Source organism: Pholis gunnellus (assembly GCF_910591455.1).
Source record: "Pholis gunnellus genome assembly, chromosome: 19".
NCBI lineage: Eukaryota > Metazoa > Chordata > Actinopteri > Perciformes > Pholidae > Pholis > Pholis gunnellus.
In genome coordinates, this window is record NC_136546.1 from 2,256,946 (window position 1) to 2,283,830 (window position 26,885).

General features: G+C 42.7%; 2 protein-coding genes across 3 annotated transcripts; one reads left to right on the forward strand and one right to left on the reverse strand.

Moving 5' to 3' along the window:
- The first annotated feature begins 532 nt into the window (after positions 1–532).
- On the forward strand, positions 533–3,257 carry sf3b6 (splicing factor 3b, subunit 6). Its single transcript, XM_079179970.1, has 4 exons — positions 533–672; positions 1,251–1,369; positions 2,017–2,155; positions 2,357–3,257. The coding sequence occupies exons 1-4, from the start codon at positions 643–645 to the stop codon at positions 2,444–2,446; spliced, it is 378 nt and encodes a 125-aa protein (XP_079036096.1). The 5' UTR covers positions 533–642; the 3' UTR covers positions 2,447–3,257.
- A 3,124-nt stretch (positions 3,258–6,381) lies between these two features.
- On the reverse strand, positions 6,382–26,594 carry vsnl1a (visinin-like 1a; the record flags this gene model as incomplete). 2 transcript variants are annotated; one of them, XM_079179759.1, is made up of 3 exons in its annotated part: positions 6,382–6,579; positions 7,186–7,401; positions 26,433–26,594. In XM_079179759.1, the coding sequence occupies 3 exons, from the start codon at positions 26,592–26,594 to the stop codon at positions 6,382–6,384; spliced, it is 576 nt and encodes a 191-aa protein (XP_079035885.1). The 2 variants fall into 2 exon arrangements, with proteins under 2 accessions (XP_079035885.1, XP_079035886.1); XM_079179760.1 differs by lacking the exon at positions 7,186–7,401.
- Between the last annotated feature and the right edge of the window lie 291 nt (positions 26,595–26,885).

Below are 26,885 nucleotides of genomic sequence, written 5' to 3' on the forward strand. Positions count from 1 at the left end.
ACAATACTCAGAATGTGTCACAGTCTGTTCGGATGAGTGTGGATCAGTGATTACAGCTGACATTTACACTTTACCATTATTATTATTATTATTATTATTATTATTATTATTATTATTATTATTATTATTATTATTATTGTCACTGTAGCGTGTAAAAAAGTGTAAAAAATATCAGTACCTAATACCCAAGTTTTGCTTCAAATGCTGATATTTAAAAGTACTGAAATGGTGAGGTGGTTGAAATGGTACTTTTTTTCTGTGGCTAAGCGTAGACTTGTATTCTGTGACAAATTCTTGAATCTATGAAGCGATAGCTCCTCTCAAGTTCAAGACGGTCAATCAGAAATACAGAAATGACGGGAGCGATAGCTACATTTTCTAGTTATTATTATTGTTGTTGTTGTTTTTGTCTTTGAATTACAAAACTGTCATGAAGCCATGATGTTATACACTCCGGTACAGTAAGTGGCGGTATGCACCTTTAACGTTTGTCTGTAGTCCACTAGAGAAGAAGAACAAGAAGAAACCGGAAGTGCGTAACCACCTGACGACACCGCTGCCATTTTGACGACGGGAAGACCGGAGAGCTGGGATACTGCGTGTTTGTTTTCAACGGTCTTAATACACTAACAATATACCACCATGGCTATGCAAGCAGCAAAACGCGCCAATGTAAGTCTGAGCGAGTCTGCTGTTCTTTGAGGAATATAACTAGCTAATTATATTAGCTTAGTTAGGCTTGAAGCTAGCGTCACCCAGTCTTAGCATGCGGCTAACGTTAGCATGCTAACGAATTGAAAACAATCACATTAGCTGTGATAAAACTTGCCGCCGCTTTCGTGCTTTTAACACGTCGGATGCTACTTATGTGGGCTGTCTTTTTGATATTTAGTTTTGTGAATGTGACAACATTAACATACACTTAATAGCACTAGTGCCTCAAAATTGACAATGTGCTAGCTAGCTGAATCTGGTTATTGGTGCTTCAACACAACTTGCCGCTTATCTAATCTAGGGGGTGGAAAAACCAAATCATTATTGATATGGAATTAAAATGGACTCAACTAGCCTTTATGATCATTTCATATAGTAACGAGACAATTAGCTTTTAACGGTGCAGCCTTCATCGAAGTGCAGTAGTCGTGATGTTTTGTCGTTTATGTTTATATTGCATCATCATTTAATTTCCTATAGTTAAACATATAGCAAAAGATGTTTAAGTCATGTGCTTTCCTCACTGTGTGTTGCAGATACGATTGCCTCCTGAGGTGAACAGAATCCTGTACGTCAGGAACCTTCCTTACAAGATCACAGCTGAGGAGATGTATGATATCTTCGGCAAATACGGACCAATCCGCCAGATCAGAACGTAAGTGTGTGTGTAGGCTTTAGCTCTCTGCAGGGTTAAGCACACCAAATGGGCCAGAGGAAGAACAGAACGTTTGATCATCATTGGAGCAACATTCTATTCTAGGGTGACATACAGAATAGGCCAACGCATTTTCTTGGAGTGCGGTCAGTTTTGATTGCGCTGTTATAACATGTAATGTTACATAGTGACACATGCAACACCCATCCATTTTTGGGGCTTTTTCAGTGTCTTTCTGGATGCAAAACTACTTCTTGATATCTTGGAGGTGCATGTTATTGGATCTCTCTGCTACTCACATTAGTGATTTAGGAAGAAGGTTAGTCGGAACAGTTTTGATTTTTTTTAGATGTTGATTCAATCTTTATTGGGACAGCAGGAAAACATCACCTGAAAGATGATGGACAGATATTTTGAAATGTCGGTATTTCCCATATATATATATATATATATATATATATATATATATATATATATATTATTATTTTTTATTTTTTTCACATTATTATCCTTCCTCCATATAGCAGATTATATACAGCTTTGGTTTGATTTATATATATATATATATATATATATATATTTTTTTTTTGTGGGGACTTATTTTGGTCTTGTTGTCACTTCTTGTGTGTTTTGCTCTTTCTTCTCAGAGGGAACACGCCTGAATCCAGAGGAACAGCTTATGTGGTTTATGAAGACATCTTTGATGCCAAGAACGCCTGCGACCATCTATCAGGGTTCAATGTCTGCAACCGTTACCTGGTGGTCCTCTACTACAACGCAAACAGAGTATGTATGCGCGTTACACTGTCTGTAGGCGTCGTCAGGTCAAAGGGCAATAGTGGGATATGCTTTTGTAAAGGTCAAACAGAAAAATAATTTAGGAATTAAAAAAAAGAAATATATAGGTGTTTGAACATATATCTTCATGCAACTATTCCAGATGTAATCAAGTTTTCCCTTTTATTTATTTATCAATTATTTTTGCAGGCTTTCCAGAAGATGGACACAAAGAAGAAAGAGGAACAGCTGAAGCTTCTAAAAGAGAAATACGGCATCAACACAGACCCTCCAAAGTAGCGTTCAGGAAAAACCTCATCCACTTTCTCTTTCTATCTGTACAAAGCCCATGTTCCTTGCTTTATGCGGGTAGTCATTTTACTGATACCATTGTTTTTTATAATGATTGTGTTGAAATGAGCATTTAATTTTTTGTATTTTTTGGTGGGGTATTTCCATCATGGGATACGTGTGAACACCGGTTAGACTGTCAGTGTGTGACTTAACATCAGGGCAACTAGTGTTCTCAAAACGCTCTCTGCCTGCTTGATATTCCAAACTTTGGTTGGTTGACAGGCCAAACAAACAGATTTAGATGGTGTCTGGTCATAGCATTCATCCTCTTTTTGTTACTCTTCTCACACACCTACAATCTTTAAATTTATAGCTAACTGTGGCCAAGCAGTGTGTGACATGAAATTGATTGACCAGTACTGACTATGTAAAGTATATGGTTTCTGTGAAATAAATGCTCCTATTCTAACAGCTGCAGCCTCCTCTCTTATTACACACGTAGAGGTACTGTAGTGGAAGTGCTGTCCTCTGTGTGAACCCGTTCAGATCAATAGACTGTATACATTTGCACAGCGGTCAGAGGGTCACCCGCTCAGTTAGCCTGAAGCTCTGGTAGTGATGCAATCCCTCTGGTTTTATTTTGGAGTCTGCTGTGTACTTGTGTGAGATCAGTGGTGTTGTGGGTAAACACTGCAGCCTCTCTGTCATCTCCACTGCAAAGACTTACTGGATTCCCACTTGTGTTACTGCCATTGTAAATCCACCTGAAATGTTTCCTTGGAAAAATATGAAAACGAATAAACACTTGTTGATGTAGGCATACGACTATTTCACTAACGTTCTCAACAGGGACATCTGGTGGATGTACAGGGACATTATGTTAGAAATACACAAGCCGTGCATCAGCACAGCCTTTTCTACACCCGCTGTAAGTATTGGTAGGATGCTCATTATATAGCACTGAGAAATCAAAGATGGAATCAGGAAACAGGATTGTTTGTCTCAACAGGTGAAGTATCTTTGCATGCCCTCTGTTAGTAGTCCTGAAGGTATAAACCAAGCTGTGGTTAATGTAACTGTGTGGGCAGCGCTGTTAACCTGGCGTCCTCGGTGACACTATCCTCATGCAGACATGCTAGCAGAATGACACAGGATGCTTTTTATTGAATAAGTTAATATTTTAAGTACACTTCTTAAAGTTCAGTGAGAGAATTTATCGGATGCCAAGATGTTGTTTAAGTGTGTCAAGGTCAGCGGTTCCCAGCCCACACACAAGCACCACAGGGGGGCTTCAGCAGCTGCCAGGGAAATGTGGAGTCGCTCCACTCTTTTGAAAAAGGAGGAATTATGATGAACATTTTTTGTTAATGTGAGGGTCCTGTTACAGAGGATGCCGTATCTGTACAGATTGTAACGCCATCGAGGCACATTCGTGATTTGGGGCTATATAAAATAAATTTAGTTGAATTAAATGTATGTTTAGGAGGGAAATAAACATCCACAAAGTACATCATACAAATTGTTTTAATAGATCTTTAGTAAATTATTGAATTCAAATCTTATGTTTCTATAAAGATTATATGAAAAGCAGTGAGCACGTGAGAAGAACGGTAGAGTTTAAAAATGGATAAACGGTTGAAATGGATTGATGAAAATAATGGATAGAACTTGATAAAACCAACCGAAACAGGTCAAATTTAATTGCATGATAAAACTATTTGTATAAAAGTCTTTTTGTAGTGTGAAGTCACACCTATGTTAAAATGAATGGAAATGAACCACTTGCACCATGAGGGGGTGGAGCTCCTGAGCTAAGCTGATGGAGATGCAGGGTTACCGTGGAAACCAGCGGCCCAGGTGAACACGTGACGAGTGAACAGACCAGACCAGAGCCCATAGAGTTCCTTTTATTAGATTAAATCACAACACAGGGAGTAGTGCAGCCATGTCGTCAGGGACACAATACATGCTACAAAAGAATCCTTGTACACGTTTGCCTTTGCTTACATTTGGTATCTTGATAGCAGGAATAGTAGTAACAGAGTTGGGATTAGAAACATTGTCTGGCCAAAGATGTTCATGTGAAGAAGTTCAGATCACAAAGACTGCTGAGACATGACGGTGGACCGGTATGCTGGATCTTTATTGCGATACTGTATGTATGGTGACGTGTCACGTCTCCCGTCGCTCTTGGAACACTGGTGGCGTGGGTGCAGGTTGGAGAGGGTCTGCGATGCCCTCGGACAGGGCCAGCTAAACGGGCTTACGTGGGCTCACAGGTTTCTTTCCACAATCGTTTTATAGGAGGCACCGCGCTTCACTGAACTTCTCTACATTCGGAATGCACCAGTACGTGTACAATGTGTGAGAGAAGGGAGTAAAAAAGTACAAAAAGATTGATTGATTGGTTTAGAGAGAAATACTTGGGAGGGTCTCTGAAGGGGCGAATTGTCCAAACTACTAAACGCATGGCTTTACAGTACGGGCTGTCCACTACGGGTCACTAATGAAAAACCAGTCGCTGCTTCAGCACTCATTGACTTCCACTGAAAAAGACAAACGAGATATGCTGCTCCTCCTCTCCTTTAACGCTCAGAAAAAAACCTCCTCCGAATGAATGGTGTTGATATGCAACCTGCAGGCTGGCCGGGAAAGAAGTGGATGCGATGGTGACACGTAGGTTGTAACTAAGTCTAACAATGCTCTCCAACTACGACGAACGCTTCGATCTTCTCTCTAGTCGGACTCCAGCTGAGCGGAGCTTCGTTTGTTCTCCAGGGAGTCCTCGTCTCACTTTGCTTCACAAATATGTCAATTTAGATCTCTTCTTCCAATCTCATACAGGTTCAAAATGGCGGATTCTTCTACATTCAACATCTGCTAATTAGTAATGAGATAGTGTTTAAATGCACGGGGGGGGGGGGGGGGGGGGGGGGTCAGGGTTTTAGTTCTTAGCAACATATACCACAGCTAATGTACAAGGAAACATGCTCCCACAGTTAAAGCAGTCAAGAGAAGACGCCTCGACGGATCACAGGAAGGACATCCCATACAACACGACACTTGTAGAAGGACCTACTGCAGGTCGGCAAACATCTTTTCTCGCGGATTCTCCCGAGTGTCAGCGCGCTGCTTTCAGATAAGGCTTTCTGTCTTCGGTTACAGGATGCAAAACGAGGAGATTTTTTTAAGGCAGAACCTAAAGGCATGCAAATGAACTACGTTTACATCGTTTCACTGACAGCACGAGCATGTTCTGGAAGGAGACGTTGGACGAAAGCTCATCCGTCTCTTCTAGGAGCTATAGCGTTGGAGGCGGCGGATAGAGAGTCTCATTGGAGGCAGATACATCATCGTAGGAATTTGGTTCAGTTGATATTACTCGGTATTATGAAACACACACAGCTAGCGTCAGCAAACTCGGAACAATAAATAGAGTAGCGGCGAATTCAACGTAGCACATCACTGATGCGCAAGCTCCGGTAGAATGAGACTGTATGGAAAATACTTTGCACACTTCACATTTTGGCAGTTGATCTTTTAAATAATTTAAATATATATATATATATATATATATATATATATATATATTCATATTTATATTTCTATATATATTATCTGTGCGAGGTGTGTGTGTGTGTGTGTGTGTGTGTGTGTGTGTGTGTGTGTGTGTGTGTGTGTGTGTGTGTCCGCTGTGAGTGTTTGTGGCGTACACCCGCACACTGCACTGTATGTTGTGTGTAGATCGTTTTTTTTAATAGCAAATAACATTCTCATGCACACGAGTGTTTCAAACACAAGAAGCAGATCCATTGAAAGGTAGTCCAAGCATATATATATTTTTTTTTTTCAGTGGAAATAGCTGCAAACTGAATGGAACATGAAATTCTTTCTGTGCAGTCCGTGGCGGCTGGCGGAGCGCTCTGCTCGCCCCCGCCGGCCTATTTCTGGAGGTCGCACTGCAGCAGTAGTACGATGGACGGGTCGCTCTTGGCCGCCTCTTTGAACTCGTCCAGCGAGATCTGGTCGTCGTTGTTCTTGTCCATCTTGGAGAAGATCTTGTCCACCCTCTGCTCGGGCGTCAGGCCGTCCTCGTTCATCTTCATCATGATCACCGTGCCCACCATCTTGTAGATTGCCTGCAAATGGGGGGGAGGGGGGGAGATGATTTACATCGGGAGCCTCTGAATGTGGCCACGTTTCCATCACTTGTGTCTTTTCCTGGGAGGTGACACGAGGAATCAAGGGAAACGTGTCAGCGCCTGATGTCAGCAGCACAGCTGGAGCACAGCTGGATCACCTGTCAGCCTGCTATCTATAGCGTCTTCTTGATGCTGTGATGTGCCGTCCACATAATAACAGGGCCGCACGGTAACCACAGCCTGAGATATTAGCTATTAGTATTTATTGATTTAAGTACAGATGAGTCCACTGGACTCTTCACTGCTCATATTTTGAACATGAACCTTTTCTACTGTTTATTAGAAACAATCATGCCGCTAACGTGTGTAACTACAACATTATCCATGAGCTCCAAACATCCACTTCTGCCTTTCGTTGCTTGTTTCACATTATATTTGTGTCTCTGGCCTCTGCTGTAGAACCTTCAACTAAGTACAAAAAAAATAAATGTTAGCTCATGCTACCTAATCGTTCCAGTTCAAAATATATATCTGAGAACATTTGGATTGGTAGTCCTCCGATCCATCTAGCTCCCTTAAAGGGATCATTCTCTGCTGTGATACCTGGATGATCTCCAGCATCTCCACCCGCGTGATCTTGCCGTCTCCGTCCAGGTCGTACATGTTGAAGGCCCAGTTGAGCTTCTGCTCGAAGCTGCCCCGCGACGTGATGGACAACGCGCAGATGAACTCTCTGAAGTCGATGGTGCCGTCGCTGTTCTTGTCGAAGGTCCTGAAGGCGTGCTGGGCGAACTTGGACGCGTCGCCGTACGGGAAGAACTGGGACGGGAAAAAAGAAAGAAAACTAACTTCACCCAAAAGGAACATCATTATTCAGCAAGAGATCGGTGTCAAAATACACCACATTGGCCTTAACACCTCCAAAACATGCATATAACTTTGGTAAAAACTAGTGAGGTCACTGCCCAATTTTGCCAGATCATGAGGTAGTTTGTAATTAAAGAGCAGATTAATAGAAACAGATGGGGCTATTTGGAAAAATAACGGTAGAGAATAATTTGCATTTTAAATCGATGGCCATTCATTACCTGCAGTAATTAAATGAACTTTGATTTCCTATTCTCATCTAGTGCTTTTAAGTTCTGCAAATATTGTCGCTGGTCTGTGTATTCACGTGTATGGTTGCATAGTCACACTGCTAGGTGGCTTAAAGAAGTCTTGCTGAATTGCCTCATCATGTAGAGTTACCTTGGGAAACTTCTAAATCTACAGCCTGCAGCCTTTCCTGAGAGATGCAGATGGAATTGTAGTTCTAACAACATTTACATTGTATTGGTCCCTGAAGGGAAGTTGTCTTTTCTCTTAGGCCCCTTCACTGGCAGGTCAGAGTCACCGACACAGCAGCCAGACCCGGTGGAGCCAGACCCGGTGGAACAATTCTCACACTGGGTGCGTCCTGACACTTATACCGTGAATACGAGTCCTCCAGTTACCTCATCCCACAATACTTCACTCTGCATCTGAAGTGTTATAGCTTCATATCTCTTACAAAGTGTATTAAATGTTTTCCGACGCACATGGGAGTCTTCTCGAGGCTTAATGAGCTTTCTGATTCAAAGGGCCCCGTGGGTCTCACTCTGGTACTATCAATTCCAATTGAATCCCTTTACTTTGGTGTAGTGCTGTCAACAGGTCACAATTGAAATTTGTCCAACACTTTTTACGTTTATTTATCTGCAAAACTAGTGACATTCCCATCAGCCTCAGCTGCATACGTGTTTGGTGCTAATTAGCAAATGTTAGCATGCCAACATGCTAAACTACGGCGACGAACGTGGTAAATATTATACCTGCTTAACTTCAGAGTTTTAGCGTATTGAGCATGTTAGCATGCTGACGTTAGCTTTTAGCTCGGGCTAAGGACTCTTAGGTACATTTTATTAACATTCAAGTCAAGTTCACAAGACTTTGCAAAATATACTAAATTGTAAAAATACATTTTCCCTTTGATGTGATTGTCCGGACCAATAGCAGGATTTATCAGGACAGCTAAATCAAGCCAAGTTAACCATGTGACAAATGTCAGAGAGTTACAGTGAAGAAGATAACGATACAACTTTGCCCTTTGCACATGTAAACGGTTGTTGTAAACGGTTGTTGTAAACGGTTGTTGTAAATGGTTGTTGTAAATGGATTGCACTTTTGTGTGTTGATGCCAAAGTCTGCGGCCCCACAACTCTCCTGTGTATCATTAAGTAAACTCTATGGATCAACTGTGATCTGAGAACTTAAACCGCCACTGAGTGCAAACCAATGTCGTCAGTGCATCCCTGCGCTACATGTACACAAGGTTAGAGGCTAATGCAGTGACCCTGTGGATGAGCACTGAGCCCCTGCTCACCCTGTGGGTGCCCACCAGAAGCCGAGTGATTCATTGGATATAACCTTCCACTTGACCTCTCTGGAAAAAACTCTAAGGGCTGATGGGTAATCTAAGCTCAGCGAGGCTGCACTCAGCTTCCTTTAAGGCAGATAGAACAAACTGGGAGACATATCCATGCTGTGTTATCATTTGAGGGAATGTCTTATAGTTTACCTTGATGCAGTTTTGTTGCTGAGCTCTCAAAAACCACTCATGGTTTGATGTATGGGAACTATATATTCAACAACTCTTACGTAAGCAAAGGAATTGCTGAAAAAAGAGAATCAGGTGCTCTTGAACTTTGTGTTACGTCTTTAGCTTTTGTTTGCTCATATTCAGCGAACGCTGCGAGCATGAATTTATTAAGTCAAGGTGAATCAGCTCAGAGGACATTAAGTACTTTCATCATTTAATATTTCATCTGCCAGCAAATGTCATCAGATCCTGCTTTTACAATGAGTAAAACATGATTTAAACTAGAAAGGTGCTCTCAGTAGAGTGCAACGACCACAGCTGTATTGTGTGATTGAATGAATACAACCATCGGCTGGCTAACCCCTCCTTCTAGACACCAACAGGCTGTAAGGCGTAAAACAGGTCATACAATCTTGCCAGAAGAAAATCAAACTCGCTCAGCTGTCTGCCCGTGTAGTAGGGTCTGAGAGGTGGCGATTTATTCAGCAGTCTGTGCACTGCTACATCCGTTAGCTGTTAGCCAAACGCATAGTCCAAAACACTAAAAGTGAGGAAACTGTTCCCGCCCCTCTTTGTCTTTGGCTGCAGAGTAGCGGCTGTTGGTTGCCGATGCACTGTGTTATCACTAGCGGCAACTAGAGTAGTGAGTGAGGAGTCAGCAGGCAGTAAATGGCAGGATAACACAGGCAATAAAAGGTTTTTTGAGAAAGTGAGAGTCACCGCAACAATGAGAGGTCCTTGAACACGCAGCCATAACTGACCACCCATAATATGATGCAGTTTGCTGCAGCAGAAGGCGAGGTTAGCTGTGGACAGACACAGAGGTGCACACCCACAAACGACTGTGCAACCGTTTGAATAATCCTCCTGGCAGTGATATAAAAAAAAATGTTTAGCCACAAAGTTGCTTATTAATTTCACACCCAGTAGTTCTGAAGCAACATTAGCATTTATTTGAAGTCATGCCACCTGGAGAATATAAAGCAGGTCCAGTATTCCCTTTCTTTTAGTTCTGTTTTGGTCTCTTCTGAGGGAAATAGCTGTCTCTTTAGCTGCTAAACCAGCAACTAGCTGGTGAACATAGTGGAGCTGTTGCATCTGGAAACGATGTTGCCCAGAGCTTCAAGAGCGAATCAAAACAGTACATTTGCTGGTGGTACAACCAAAACAGAATTAAATTTCCTGAAAACTTTAAAGTGTAAAACTGTAAAGCTGAGGGAAACTGCAGAGTTAGTTGATTGTGGTTTCATCACTAAGAGCAACCCCTTTTCCAATAATCCATTTTATCCATAATTAATAGTTTGATTATGGCAGCTTTAAACTCCTCTGCTGCAGTTGCAATCGGAGGCACATGTACGTTTGTTTCAGGCGGTACGAGACCGAGTCCTTGTGCGCGGCAGACAGTGTCGTCATACGGGCAAAGAGAGAGGTGAGGACGCAACCTCAGCCTCTCGTTAGAGCAACCGCCCCAGTACGCATAAACTGTCTGGTGTCACGATGCGGGGGAGGTCGAGGCCATGAATCTTGATGGGAGGATGAGGAGAGACTGCAGTGGATGGGAGACAAAAAGAGAGAGGAGGGAGAGGAAGAAACAGAGAGAAAGAGGAGGAGGATGAATACGACAGGGTTAGACTGTGAGAGTCGGTTCGTGTTGCAAAACTGCCCGTCTACAATGAGGTCCCACCCATGTGGATTCTGCTGCAGTAGCAAAGTGATCAAGTCTGCAGAGGACTTAACAGACAGAAGAGAATGTGTGGGGGGGGGGGACTTAGAGAGAGAGGAAACGAATAAGGAGAAGAGGAGAGAAAACAAGACAGAAAAGAGATGGAGGAGACTAAAATGAGTGTGACAGAGAGTGTTAGAGGGAGTGTGGCAGCGACTGAGCTCCATCCCTATCTGGCCTTCTGCTCCGGAGAAACCGGGGGAGGGAGGAGGGGAGAGAAAGACACTGCGGCTCCTCCTCAATCTGGCAAGTTATGAAACACTTTGTTACGTAAAAAAAACGGAGAGAAGAAAGAAAGAAAAGTGGGACAGGGTGATGAGACGGTGAAAATCCTCCATCTTTCTTCGGTTCATCTCGTCTGTCGTTGTCGGACGTCAGAGAACTAGACTGTCGAGGACGAAACCTTCACTAGGTGTGACAATTACCATCATGACAGAAAAAGAACCAGTCTGGACTTGACAGCTACGGATATTAGGCTGTTAACATTTCCATTAAGTCTCATTTCTTTCCTGATTTGGCTCCCGTTTGCCGTTACGGCTGTTTGATATGGTCATCAGAGGACAGGCTGAATGCCAGCGTCTGTCCACCCGGTGCAGAGTGAGGCGGACGGGCACAGCTGGCTTAATAAGGCTAATGTCAGTGTTTGTGTGGGTCAATGAGTGCATGGCGAAGCCTGTTCTGTAAAACAGATACCCCACCCCAACCTCCACACACACACACACACACACATGACCCAAAACACGCTGCCATTAAATGGGACATTAAAGCCTTCATAATCGGACTGCAAGCTGGCTCTGGTGCCGATCCAAAAAGCGAAAGAGGGAAAGCCAGAGAGAGAGAGAGAGAGAGGAGGGGTAGAAGCAGGGGAAGAAAGAAGAAGAGAGGATAGAAAAAGTGGAACAGGGAGGAAAGAGAAGTGAGAGAAGTAGCGCGGAATAGAAAGTCACACTTAGACGAATGGCTTTCACGCTAGCAGAGCAGTGACTGGCTGCAAGATCATAGAGCTGATGAATAATAAGGCTCACTGCGAAACAGCACAACACAGTGATTCAACAGCAATCAGGCTCATCCGTAACAGAGGGACTGATGACTTGTGTGTGTTCGGTTTGAAAATAACTTCAGAGTTAGGTAACAGCAATGTTGGATGCAGATCCGTGCTCAGCGGCCCTGCCCGCTCCGCCAGCTCTTCGGATAACAGTTAAGCTAGACAGACATCTTGTTGCTTGAAAGCTTCCAGTGATGAGCTCGCAAGGGTCAGGATTTAAATGCCATGAAGATTTGTTTGCTACATGCACAGTCTGTTGCAGTATGGGGAGCTGCAGACTGCATGTAACTGGATTACAGTTGTGTGAGTAGTAGAAAAATAGTTTTATAATGGTAAATATAAAGCCTTTATAAGTGTAACTGATCTGAGGAAGCCTGCAGTAAAATGTTTTGGGATCTTTCTGGCTCTGCAGCTTCCTGATAGCTGTAGTTTACCCCCCCCCCCCTCCATCCACTGAGACCCTGCTGCCATGAAGCAATATGAAGCACATTTATGTACTCTCTGGACCATTAACATTTACTTTCACTCTCATTTCATCTGTTGATTCATTCATTTAGTGTTTTATTTAGTCCCGAAAAGCCAGTAAGTGGAACTTTTCTTCAAGGTCAACAATACACTGACATTCTCACCTCCAAAAAGAGAAAGAAACAAGCTGGTCATAGTTTTTTGTTCATAACTCATTAAAGCTAACGTTACATAATGAAATGATCTTTTTCAGTACTGGGATATTTGTAGTAAGGTCCGTTTTTAAAATACAGGTCCCAGAGTTCCATTAGAATAAGGACTGTATAATAACTTTCTGAGCCATTGATTCTACCTTGATCAAAAGCTTAATGAGGACCCAGAACCTTCTCTGTGTGTCCCTGCTGTAATTAATCACACCTGACAAAGCCATTAGACAGCTGCAGACGTGCCAAGACAGACCTCCCCTGCCCACCCTGTCTCCCAGAAGAGGATCATTCATGCACTCGCTGTCCCATAATGCCCTGCCCTGGGCCGCTGCCGTGGCGATGCCGTGCTCTGTCGCGCGTACCTCTATTTTCCACTGATAGTGTCTGACTCTGATTCTCTCCATATCTTTCTGCTGCTTCCGCAGTCCAGAGATGCGTGCTACAACATGACACTCACTCACTCACACACACACACACACACACACACACACACACACACACACACACACACACACACACACACACACACACACACACACACACACACACACACACTCTTTTGGGAGCCTTAGAGCTCATTTGTGCTCAGGTCCTGCCTCCCCGAGCAATATGGATCATTTTTGCCCCATGGATAAACGCTATCATTATCTGCAGAAAAATGAATCCCTCACTGTAACCACTCAGTGGCCAACGAACACTCAAGTGGCACATAGAATAAAATAGAGCACCACAGATCTGAGCTGTACAGCTAATAAGAATTTATGGACTAAAGCCTATTAATATTCCCACTCATGAAGCCCACAAGGTCACCTCTCCTCGCTAAAGGGTCCGACAGGACGCTCTGCACCGCCTCTTCTGTTTTCAATAACGTGCAGCAGGTTTGCCACTGGCTATTCATCTCCCCAGCATGCGAGCACAGGTTCTAGAGGTCAGCCTGGGACTGTAATTTGTCCTTCGAAGCACCTGAGGTCTGTATTTTCACCGTTAGCGGTACACTTGGAAAAAAAGAGGCTTTGGCTTCGACTTGTTTCTTAAGGTTTCCGTCATTCCTTCGCTGCACCAGAGGGCTGTGTAAATAACGCCTTATGCTTCATGCACGCCATTGCTAACATTGTCACAGGCAGTCAAGCCTGTTTGGAGGGAACACACCAGCAGGACCTCGGCATGACAGCCCTGGCTGTCTCTGCATATGGCTGTTTACACTTCTTCATCAAAGCATCGCTCGCATGCTACTTCACTGAGCAGAATGCTTGAGAGGGAATACATGCATAATACATGGCCGGGGTATTTACACTGTGTGTGTGTGTGTGTGTGTGAGAGAGAAAGAGACGGAGTCTGCCTGTGCTCTTACATAAACTCTTTGTGACATGGCAGGCAGCAACAGAAACGTAGCCAGCGCACTGCTGTAGCTGCTACTGCGTCCAAGCCTCCAGGGTCTCCTCGGATAGAAAACACACGCACGAACAATCCCCTCTGCTCTATGAAATGCATTTTTAATCATCCTCTCGCTCTTTTTCAGATGGACGCCTGCTGTGATATCTGTGCCACCAAAGGTAAACAATTCAGCAGTAATATATGACCTGAGAACAACCGCTAAAATTAGCGCTTCACTCGGCTCTAATCTTATTCAAGTTAAAATCTTCACGATCCAAACCTGATGTTTCATACTATTTATGGTTTGCACTTCTTCTGCAGCAGCCGTTCATCATCTAACCACCTCATTCTGCCTCCCCACACTGGAGTCAAGTTGCCTTCACATATACATGGGATTCATACGGAATGCTGCATGGATCCAGCGTTACTGTTATAACAGCCTACATCCGCATCAGAGCTTAAGTTACTGCTAATGCTAAGCCAACATTTCCTACTGCAGCTGCACCACATTAAAAACAGTAAACTGGAAAAAACACAAGATTATTTCTCTTCAGTTCCATCTTATTTGTATCACATATCACAGATCACAAGTTTGCTTCAAATCTGCGCAACATATTACATCCTCTGTCTTTGGACGCTAGCATCGGTACAGGAAAAACTCCCCCAAAACCCCTTTTGAACCAGCCACATGAAACGTGATCACGGTTAGCGCTGACCGTGACACTTTATCAGTAATATCATTTAAAATGTTTTCAGTAAGGAGCAATGGAGCAGTCAGGAGCAGCAATGCACTGTGGACTGTTAGATGAAGAGCAGCAAACATCCATCTTCTTAGCAAGGTAACCAACTGTTGATTAGATTACTTTGGTAACCTAAGTCACTGCTTTCTGCTAATGGCTAAGTGGGCCTATCCAATTGAAAAACCCTGGAAAACATTGCTGCTCTGTGCAGCATGAAATCACAATGAGCGTTCACGCATTACTTCAATGTGCTCAGCCCTAATGCTATAACTTATAGCCACACCAGATAAATAGCCTAAATGAGCTACCTAATTGTAGCAGTTCAATACCAGGTGAAACCAGACTCAAATAGTGTATATCCTAATAAGTGAGTAGAATCGGTTGTATCAGTGTTTGTGTTGGATTTAGTTTTAACTAGCAGCGATGCCAGTCACAGTCATCAGCCAACCATCCAGCTCTGCTCCATAGACTCATAAAAAGGTTTCAGATGTTCTTCATGTTCAGGCTGGTGATGTGGGTTTGGAGCTCGTCGTGGTAAACGTTGTGTAACAGTGATACTCGTTACCCGGAGAGGTTGGAAGGAGATATACGTTTGTAAAATGGTACGTTTCTACATAAAAACCTGTGCATTAGCAAATATCACATTATTAACTAGTATTAGCACGTCTATGCTGAATGTATACATATGCTCATATTATAGACCCTTCTGCCTGTTTCTCTCTAAAATCTCAAAATTAGATCATATTTATTCAGGGAGTGCAGTTAGTGACAGTGTGGGCTCCATGGACGGAGTGAGCAGCGGGGCTTAGCCAAGGGCCAATTAAAAGTCGGAGGCTGACGTTAACGTGTTTTTCCCCACTCGGTTGCTTGTAATTATGGTTTCAACAATGTGACGTGAATAATCACACAATCAAAGATGCTACAATGAGACGAACATGGCGAGCATCTGTCTCTGTCTACACTCTGCGTTAATACACGCGTGATCTTTGTCTAGGATTGCTTTTGGTCTTGAGGGATGAGTCTTTGATTCATTGATTCACTGAGACAATAGGCTTTCAAGAAGAGGGGCCTCTTGATTGAAACATAACCCCCCGTTTAATAAGTGTAGTATGTATAAACCAGCTTTGAATGGCTGACCACAGATCCCCGCTGTCTATCATGAATGATTGTGTGCGACTGATTCCCGGAGAGCACAAAATCAGTCAGCTTGTGATTTAAGAGGAATTTGGAGCAGACCTGTCCCTGACCCTGGTTTATCTGTGGTTACAAAACACCCATCTGGCAGCACTAACTCTGCATGAGGAGTGTGAATGACAGCACAACGGCAGATGGCACTGTTGAGTGTGGAGACGTATTTCCTGCCTCAGGGGACGGTGAGGAGAACAGTTATTGGCATTGAAAGAATGAGAGACGGAAGGCTGCAGTGAGAGGTAAATACATCAGACTACTTACAAAGCAATATTCCTATCAATAACCCAGATCAGTAACTATCTATTCTGGTATTAAAACAGGTATTTATTAACCTCTCAGCATAAAAATGTCACGTCTGGTGCATTCCACCAGTGCCATGTTTCTGCCTGATCGAAATCAGATGCAGAGAAGCACCCAAGCAGAGTGTGACTCACTGCTGGCTTCCAGGTTTGGCAGGTAGATCTGAGGGCTACCCTCTGCTCCTTGTGACGCAACTCAAAGAGAGGCAGAATAACAGAGGAAAAAGGGAGGACTCGCTCGCTTTATCTTCACTTGCCAGTGGTGTGTCCAGAATGACTGGTCTCTAAAGCGCTTGGCAAGATAAATCCACAGCAGCTTGTGCCGTTTGAAGCCACCTTTTAAAAAAGCTCACGGCCGGCCCTGCGAGCTTCTCCCGCTCAGAGAACACCGCACAATGGAACAAGACACACAACCTCTTTTCCATTTTTTCTTCAGATGGCTACATTATGGGTCGTTATTTGCATTGTGCCTTTGTTCTACATGACTCATCGAACCTCCTTGGCTTCTCCTCCTCAAGCATACGTTCATCATTCATGTCTGACTTTCCTGCACGTGTGCAATGTGTATGAAAAAAACTCAAATGCCTGAATCTGCATGCAAACATTCATGTGCTTGTGCTGCCTGAACGTTATTCCCATCTGACTAAAGGCCTTTACACACCGGGGGGCGGGATTAATAAATGACACACAAATGGGGAATACTCACCAAACTATTCATAGCGGCGGTGATACCCAGAGTGTCTGTCAGTCAATCTGAGTTGTTACAACAGTCACAAATACAGCTGTACAGTTTAAAGTTGTTTTCTTTAAATATTACTTCTGAAATATTCATTTTCACTGAATTATAAAAACATCAATTATTCCAATGCTGATGGAGTATATAACATTAACAACTGCTTCTGTTTTCTGTTTTTGGTCAGATTAGACCTCATAATCAAACGATTTGATTGACTGTATATGGAAAAACAAGCTGTCTGTAGAACTTCATTTGGGAATATGGCAGCCATATTTATCTGACCCACTGCACCCATGGGTAATGGAACTCAGATTTTGCTGTTTGTCTACCACTAATGGATTTACACATCTTTACTAATGTGTTTATCTATCAAACCACTTAGATGCAGTTGTGGCACCATCTGAACAAGGGCTGTAATGTTGCTAGGATCATTTTGGGGCAAAACAAGCCTCTGGCTCTCATGGCCCTCATGCTTTTGCTTTCTATCTGTCCTGTTTTCCCATCCTTCAGTTCTGAGAATAGTTTCAATCTGTCAGACACTTGAGTTGTGTTAACTTATGCAGGTCGGACAGCTGGGTCAGCGAGGACAAACGAACAGGAAAGAACAAAATGTCAAAACAAAATCTGTCTGGCACCACTGACTCTCAACGGGCCTGATGCTTAAACCCAAAAGAGAGAAACGAGTCAAACTAAGAGTGGACCCAATGCTGAACCCTGAGGAACACCTCAACAAAGCGGTCAAAGGTGAAAAGGTGCACTGAGTGGAGTGCGGATCTCCACGAGATAGAATTAATACAAACAACAATTGGCTAACCCCCCGTCTAGACACTAATGGGCTGCAAGGCATCGTAAAACACACATGACGTGATGAATGCAGGCAATCAACTCACACTAATTCACACTAATGCAGATCTTGCAGATAGTTCATTTTGAATCTCAAACCAGCAGGTGGTGTGGGTTAGCCTACAGACAGCCAGACTCACTGTTCCCCGCTGTTTTGACTCAATGCTAAATGAAGCTAACTGTCTCCTGGCTGTAGTGTAGATTCATTACTAATGTACAGTCATGAGAATGGCATTTATATTCTCATCTGACTCTTTGCAAGAAAGTAAATAAGCCCATTTCCCAAAATGTCAAACATTATCCTTTAACTACCAATGTGATCATACTTTTGATCAAAGATACAGCAGAATATTAGATATCGAGGAAGACGCAGAGACAAGGAGTTAACAGACCAGTCGAAAGCTGACAGCAACAAATGAGAACGATTACAGATGGCAAGACATAGAGAGACAAACCACGAGAGCAAAAGTGAGACGCAAGATAAGAACAGGAGGGAAAGCAAGGGAAGCCAGGCTCCTAACCTAATCAAGTTCTACTCCAAAGCACTACAGGCTGTGAGGACGGCCACTCCATTCATTACCAAGGCCCATTCTATTTACAGACTACTTTGACAAATGCAAGACTACCTGACTTGACCTTGAGTGCATATTTGAGTACACAACAACATCTTGGCATCATTTTTTTAATCATCATTTATTTTTGTCATAATCTTTTTTTTCACACATAATAGAAATATAACTTGCTTCCTATAAGGAATCTCCTTGCTTGTCTCTCTCCACACGAGGGTCAGAGGTCAGGCCGATGCTGATTCAGCGTCTCTCTCATGGGTGGGTGCTTGCTGACCCGGTGGCTTGAACCCTTGTTAACCACTTGAAGGTCGTTCTCCCCACCACCCCACTGGATTTAAACCTACACGGTGAGACTAATAGCTGTGTGGCCTGTTGCCCTCACCATTCAGCCATGATAAGTGATTTATTCCCACACAGGATGTGCTAACGGTTACACATAGCTCAATCAGGATGTGATTTCCCCCTAGAACACGCAGCATTATCTTACTTAGTGCATCTAAAGGCACTCCCTAACTTCCCTTTTCCTCTTCCAACACTGCAGCAGCAGCAGTGAGACTCGTTGGAAGTTGCTGAATAATTCAATTGCAACTTCAAAATCCGAAGTGAGACATTGCAAAGAGGCCAGACAGCGGCTGATAGGTCAAAAGCAATTAATTACCATAAATCCATCCGTCCATTAGTTTCCCCCTGTCTGTCTCTGCATCCATCGTTCTTTATTCCCTTCTGCCTCTCTCAGTGTATTTATGTGTCTGTTTTTTTGTGGCTCATTTCGGATGCAACTCTCATCTCTGCAAACACTAACACAGACACTCTCAGCAATTAACACCAATTTTCTGTTCAGAAACCACTGTTTGTCTTTGTGAAAATTACAGTCTGCTTATTCAGTGTCAGATTCCCCTCCCTCTGTGCTTTCTAAACATTGTAAACTAGTCACTGTCATAATGAGTCATTTAGTCCGGAGTGTATCATTACCATTTGACTCAAATCTTCGGAGCAAAAAGTTGGGAATGTTTCTGTATTCGAGCACAGCCCAGCTCATGAAAAGAAGTCTTTTCAAGTCAACACAAAGTGTTTTGTGTCTCTAAAACTGCACAAACAGAATTTCTTGCCTTTCTGGAGAACTGTGTGAAGCGCTCCGCTCTGTGTTCCTGTGCCTGTGTTGTGACAGCCATGGAGAGCTTCTGAGATGACAAAAGCTATTCTTAGTTTATGGCAACCACAAGCCCACTTGGGCAGAGAGGAAGGGATGCGGGAGAGGTAAAGAGAGAGAGAGATGGGAGGGAAGAAGCGAGAGGTGGGAGAGGAGGTCGGAAAGAGAAAGACTGCCATATACACTGCAGCAGACGGGGAGAATCCATACAGCAGAGTATCCTGATATTTTGGCGATTTAGTATTGATTCACTGACACCAGGTATCGATTGTTATTTGATATAAAAAATATATTACTTTTAATATTTCAAATATAAATTGCTGAAACAATTGCTTATTCAGTCCACTAGATGGTGCGCTGTTGTTTTCTGTGGCAGTCATGAGTAAAGTCAGCGGGATTGGCAGGAAGTTGGTCAAAACAAAGATTGCGTGTTGGTCGGTCTGAGATAAGCCGAGTAAACAATAGACAAACTGCATCATATATAGTTATGAATTGCATTACATCGCAATATATGTTAACGCAACACTATCGCAAAATGTTTAAAATGGCAGTAATACTTTACTGTAACTTAAGTATTGTGATAATATCGTATTGTGGGGCCTCTGGTGATTCTCCACATTATTACCACTGTCCAGTGTGATGGGACACCACTTTATGTTTCTGATCAGTTTAAGCTTTTAATCAAGTTGTTGGAATTAAGGAAGCACAAATATCTAACCGATGCCCTTACTCACACTGTAATATTGTTCACTGACATTCAGTATAATTGTATTGTATCTATCATAAGAGCCATTTCAGGCCATAGTTGTATTTGCTACATTGTTTATGTTTACATGCTCTAGTTCAGTTCTATGTATAATTTGAATCATAAGGTTGTGTTTATATTTTCTATCACTCCTTTTATCGCTATGTATACATGTACATATCTTTATTTAGCACAGGTACATGTGTAAATAAGTTGAGGGACATGTGATTCCTGTGGGCTGTAGAGAGGCCTACACACTTAGATTAAAACAACATTAAGTAAGTAATGGACCCGCCTATGTACCTCTAGGATGGAGATGCCTGCCATCATTTCGTGATCTGAATCTGGAAATAAAGACCTGTTTCTGCCTTTTCCCTGCCTAAGTAGCCTTAGTATTTGGAACCAAGTGCTGTTTCATAAAATGTTGTTTTACAAATTAGTAATTCCAAGCACACTGTATTTCAAAATCTACAAAGCTAGTTAAAGGAGTCTTTTTGTCAAATTGAGCGAATATCTCCTCACCGTCTGCCAGCTGTCCGCTGTGTACAAATCCAGTGTTCATGAACAGCCCGGGTTCTAATGGAAACAAACAGAGTAGCTCGGACTGATCCACACAATCAGGTGGTGACCTCCGGGTCTAAAAATATAAGCCATTGTGGAAGTGCCTTAAAGCTGCATTCTCTCTAATGTCCATCAGGGGGCGACTCTACTTCTCTTAATTTATTACCTCAGTAAACATTATAAACATGAGTTTATGGTCTCAATCTCTAGTTTCACGTCTTCAGTACAGCATGATGTTCATTTAGTAAATGATGGTCCATTTTTGAGTCAAACAGACCATAAAGCAGGGGATGCTTTAGGGCGGGGCTACACAGTGATTGACAGATCGCTGCTAAGGCATTGACCGGTCTGGGAGTTGTCGGTTTTTTTGTTTTACAACTTAACCCTTTAACAGTGTTTTTTGACTTCCTAAAAGTTAATTGTAACATTTTGGTTGCCTAAAAATGTCTTATTCAGTGTTCGGTTGCACTACACTATCTGTATTATCACAAAAAGGATTTTAAAATAAATTAAAACCACGTCGATCTAATGCTGCATCTCTGTCTTCTCCGTCAGTCTTTTGTCTCCCGTGATCAGGCGACATATGTTTCCTCACGGAAACAGGCGATTGGCCCGATGATGTCAGTGTCCGTCTGTCGCTCCATTTACCTGCCTATCATCTGTCTGTCCCTCTGGGGAGGAGATAGCAGTCAGTGCTACTGGATGGTAAGTGTTGCGCACACACACACACACACACACACACACACACACACACACACACACACATACACACCAAGCCTTGAGGCTATGCAAGCGAGACGCAACAGAGCGGAATCCATCCGCACATCCATATTCAGGCCAGCATCTGTGTGTGTGTGTGTGTGTGTGTGTGTGTGGGCCAGTGTCACAACAATGCTTCCAATCTACAGCAAGGCCGTCTTCTCTCCCCTTCATATCACTTCTCATCTAAAGCAACACACCAGGAGTTTCATTTCAAAATGTCCTATTTCTTTCCAGCGTTATTACACATCATGATACTAACTGACAACTGAATTCCAAAGTGTAATAAAGCACATTCTCAATGCCTTTCCAGAGCTACAGAGAAACCATGACAGCACCTGCAAGTTCAAAATACAAAGTTGTAGTGTGGAACTGCTTCTTCTTTCTGTCTCTTTTCCTGTTTTTCTCCGTGGAAACAACAACAGAGAGTTGCTGTGTGTAGCAGTAACCCTAATGAAGTCCATTATACTGACGCTGTAATGCTACCTCATCACATTAACAACAACAGAACACCCACTGGCAGGAGACCAACCATATTGGTGCTCATTTCATGTATAATATCCTGTGTTATAACAAAAGAATGAACAATATGTTGTGGATGTGTATGAATCACTGTTAAATGCATGTGTGTGTGTTCACAGTTACTTGCAAGGAAAAAAATACAAATCTAGTGACAAAATCTATCACCTCAGCATCTCGGGGAGAGTGGTAATCCTGTTACGAACGGCTCCCAGAGCGGCTGGCGTGTCAGGGAGGAGACGTTTCCCACCCTGTGGCGTGTGAGCCGCTCAGTGTGACTTTTCACGGAATGGAAGACTCTCTTCCGTTTGTGCATCACTCTCTGGCATCAGCGAAGCCACTGAAAGTGAGAATCCAGTGGGGAAGAAACACCTGCAGGAGGTCACTTTAATGATCTGGCTTAGTTTGACCAGGGTTCATGAGCAGTGACAGGCAAGGCGTCATCACATTGGCCTCGCAGGTGAGTATATTCAGAGCGTAAATTGATTTTGAACAGCATTTCTTTTCTTGTTCTTAACCTGCTTCTACAATGAATTTTACGCCTTTTTGAAAAGCAAAAGGAACACAGTTAAGGATGGGCAATATGGAGAAAATCAAATATTGCACTGTTTTCTACCAAATACCTCAATACCTCGACTATTGGGGCTTCAACAAAAAATGTACATGTGATTTTTTATAAATAATCATCAGTAATGTGGATATAATGACTGTGAGGGTAAAGACAAATAATAGAGCAACTAAATACTGTAATGCAGCCTTTAAAACCAGGAAGAGACAACATTACAATATCCAAAATTTAAGACAATATCTAGACTCATATCACTATATCGATGTATTATGGATATATTAACGAGTCCTAAACACAGTGAGTCTAAGAGCTCACAGAGAGCTGTTGTGACTGACTAGTTCTTATGTCCCCAAGCCTCTAACACGACTCTTATGAAGATGTGGGGATGATTTAGCAGTTTGACCGTGCCTGTACACATTACAGCACATGGGTATAACTCAAGAGATGGGTTCTTTCCCAATAAATCATCTATTCAGCCTCTTTACCACGGCGAGAGATTTCTGATTACTTTAATATAAAACATGCATTTAAATAAGCGATTCAATTTGAATTGATATTACTAATGGACATTTAAATTGTGTTATTAACATCTGGAAACCATTTCATCTACTTCTAATTTCACATTCTTAATTTCAGCCATCATTTTGAATAGAGCGACTGATTAAAAGTCATTGTTGAACTCAACTATCTGACTGTTTTGAAAGAACTGAGATTCATCACTTTCTCTTATAATGATATACCAAGTGATCATGACCCCCCAGTCCTGATCACCTTCTCTCTTCCTCTCCCTCCATCTTCACAGCCTGGGAGATGGTTACCTCCACAAAGGGAGGCAGTGTAAATTAAAGGAGTGAGAGACAGAGAAAAAAGGAAGAAGAAGAAGAAGAAGCGAGAGAACAGTGTGTGTGTGTAAGTCCAAATGAAACAGTACATTTAGTTCAGGCAGGTTGCTGAGTGGAGGTGCCCCCCCCCCCTGCCAGGCGTTTACCCTGGCAGTGCAGATCTGTGTAAATGTAGGGAGATCTCACTGCATGTTTAAAAAACACCTCGGTGCACAGGTGTAAGTCGAACCCTGCCTGTCTCACGCATGCATGCACACTCCCTCTCTCTCTCTCTCTCTCTCTCTCTCTCTCTCTCTCTCTCTCTCTCACACGTACATTCAAGCGCAACTCTTCTCGAACATTTCTCGTGACTCCATCTGAGCTAATGACTAATAAATAATGTAGACACGCTCATTCACTTGCTGACTTTTCCCGTCTCTGATCCCTCCGTGTTTCTCGCTTTCAACCGAAGCGAAACACCCTGTTCTGTCTCACTCTCCCTCCCACTGAACATATGAGCCCCCCACCACACACACACGCACAGAGTCACTCTTCACAGGAACAATCTGTCCCGTTACTGTAATGTGAGGTCGCAGCAGACCGTTTTTTCCCACTTATCAGCTCTCTGGATTTAAATTAAGCCCTATCACCGATACTCTGTTGCCTAGAAACACAATAGGTTGCATCAATAATAGGATTTACCCAGAAGCCTAAAGACCCCTTCAGATCCGAGCTGTGTTGCCCCCTTTTGTGCGGCTGCAGATTTGTCCTGCGTGTGTTGCACATGTGCCGTCGTATTGTGCTGTGAAGAGACCTTTAAGGGATATTCCATCCCATTTCATTTGTGTTTGCATCCCTCTATTGTTATATTATTTCCCAGGAGTCCAGGGGATTCTTGTTGTTCAATTTAAAAGGATTTTGATGCTTTTCGATTTCGGTTGGCTCAAATGGAAAACGTCATTCCCAGTGTCCACAGGTGTGCTTTGTTCTGATTCTTTTCTTTTTTTAATCATGGCAGGCATTCCTTCCCTTATTCCTGATGTTTTCCTAATTATTCTTTTTTTTGTTACATCCTCTTGTGGTCTCAGCTGACGCATGAGCTCTGATGGCATTTAGAGGAAGTGCCCCCATGACCTCAGTACCCAGGCGTGTCTTATGTAACGGCAGCCCCCTCTGGTTATGAGGCATTTCCTGGCACTGTGATAAAAGATGAATGCCTATTCTTGCCCTACTCACAGCACTTTCTTCCATGAGGACTCTTAGAAGATTGAAACATACAGTACAAAGAGGACACAAGATGCTGAGATAGGCCTGACAAGATAGGGACATACAGTAAGTACTGTTAAATAGACAGGACATGGGCTTAACTCTGTTTTGCAGGTTTAATAATCACACTGTATGATAATATAATACACTTATTGTACTGTGAGTCCTTTGTATTCGTTGTTTCAAGTTACTGTTTGTTCATTTAAAGGTGTCTGCCTCCAATGTCAGGCCCCTTTTACCAAATCCCAACCGGGTCAGGTTTAATAAGTCAGTCAGGGCTTCCTGTATAGGCACATGTTGCGTATATATAGGTCCTGCCACATGTGTACATCTATTTTTCTATTCAAAATAAATAAATAAATGTTCACAGCTGAGGTACAACATTTGCCTCTTTGTGTATGTTGTTATTATTAGCAGCAGAGAGTCGTGTTAGCTATGGTAGTAGCAGCACTCATCGTAGCAGTGACTATATATTATTGAGCCTTTCTGGTTGTTTCTATGAAAGTGTTCCTGTCTGATTTCTAAGACTAAATGAATACATTATGGAATAGATTCCCTCTGCTCTGTCAGAAGTAATGAGATACAGTAGGCTACATATTAGCAGGAGAAGATAATCATCACTCTGTTGGTTTTCTGCCCAGATACGGGAGCGGCGAATGGGAACATGGCAGGATGCCTGCTAAAATCTTGCAGGGTTTATAATGGGAATGTGATTTCCCTCAGTGGTTTTTGTGGTGATTCAGAATGTATTCATGTGACCCCAACCAACCCTGTTAATATAAATTGTGGGAAAACCCACATAGAATGCATTTTGTTGTCCTTTTAAAATGAACACAAAGCTAATAATTAACACTGATGCTGCGATACTATTACTAATGCTACTGTTGCATCTGCTGCTAATACTTCTACAATTGCTAATAGTGTTACTACCATTATGACTATTACCCCGGATACAAATACTACTTAAATTCAGTTAAGCTACACCAACACTCAAATCCTACCATAAACATTATAAATGACATACAAACCTGAATTTAAAGCTACATTTATCAATGTTTTGTTGGTAACAATTATAATGTAACTGCAGTTCTCCTCAGCTCCGCAGTGTTTACGCATCTTTTAGCTCATTGTTCTGCTATTGGGTCACATCTTACGGCGCTCATAAACCTTCTTTTGCTTTCATCAAAAAGGACTGATACAGCTGTGGTAAAGTGGTTTTCAGCTACTACAGGCAAATTGTTAGCGGTTTAGCACTTGGTTGCATATTGCGGCACAGATTTTCCCATCCTGGTGGGTGTAGTTTTAAGAGTATGACGCATTGCGCTCTCTCTATACATTAATGTGAGCTTTTCATAGGACATCGATTCAAGCGCCATCAGCATTTGATAACAACTAGTAGCCTATAATGAGTTTGGCAGCGGTCTGTGTAACACTTTCGCCTGTTCTCCTCGGTTGAACTCTAACAAAACGTACTCTATCCAACCTCATTGTTAGTGGCTAAACATCCACTGCTTTATTGAACTCTAGTCAGATCGACTCAGAGGTATTTGCTCCATGTGTGTGTGTGTGTGTCTGTGTGTGGCGAGCACGAACAAATGAGCGCTGAAACACACAGTGTGTGTGTGTTATCCATGGAGTGGGAGTGGGTCTCACCTTGACATACAGCTGCTGGAACTCCTCCAGGTTGAGGCGGCCGGTGGGACAGTCCTTCAGGAAACCCTTGTACCACTGCTTCAGCTCATGTTCGTTAAACTCTGTGTTCTTCACCAGGTCCTCCATCACTTCAGGGGTCAGCTTGCTGTTCTGTTTCCCCATTTTGCCTGCAAACAGGACACACACACACACACACACACATACAAAATTAATGATTTTAGGCACTTTTCAGCTCAGACTTTACTGCTTTACAAATGTTCTGAACCTTAATATACGGAGGCTGTTACAGAGCTATTTATCGAGGCTGAAAACAGAGATTTCTAGAGAACTGTGAAACCAAAGCTCTGTCTAAAAATAAGCTTTAAAATAAATGGGCTGCAGTATGAGGCACAGGAATAGAGCTGGAAATGAGTCCTCTACTGTTAGATCTTCTTGAGTAATAGGGTTAGTTTG

Coding starts and splice junctions, on each gene's coding strand:
- sf3b6 (XM_079179970.1), top strand. CDS start 643: ATGGCTATGCAAGCAGCAAAACGCGCCAAT. Junction 1,370..2,016: donor CCAATCCGCCAGATCAGAAC/GTAAGTGTGTGT, acceptor CTTTCTTCTCAG/AGGGAACACGCCTGAATCCA. Junction 2,156..2,356: donor TCTACTACAACGCAAACAGA/GTATGTATGCGC, acceptor TTATTTTTGCAG/GCTTTCCAGAAGATGGACAC.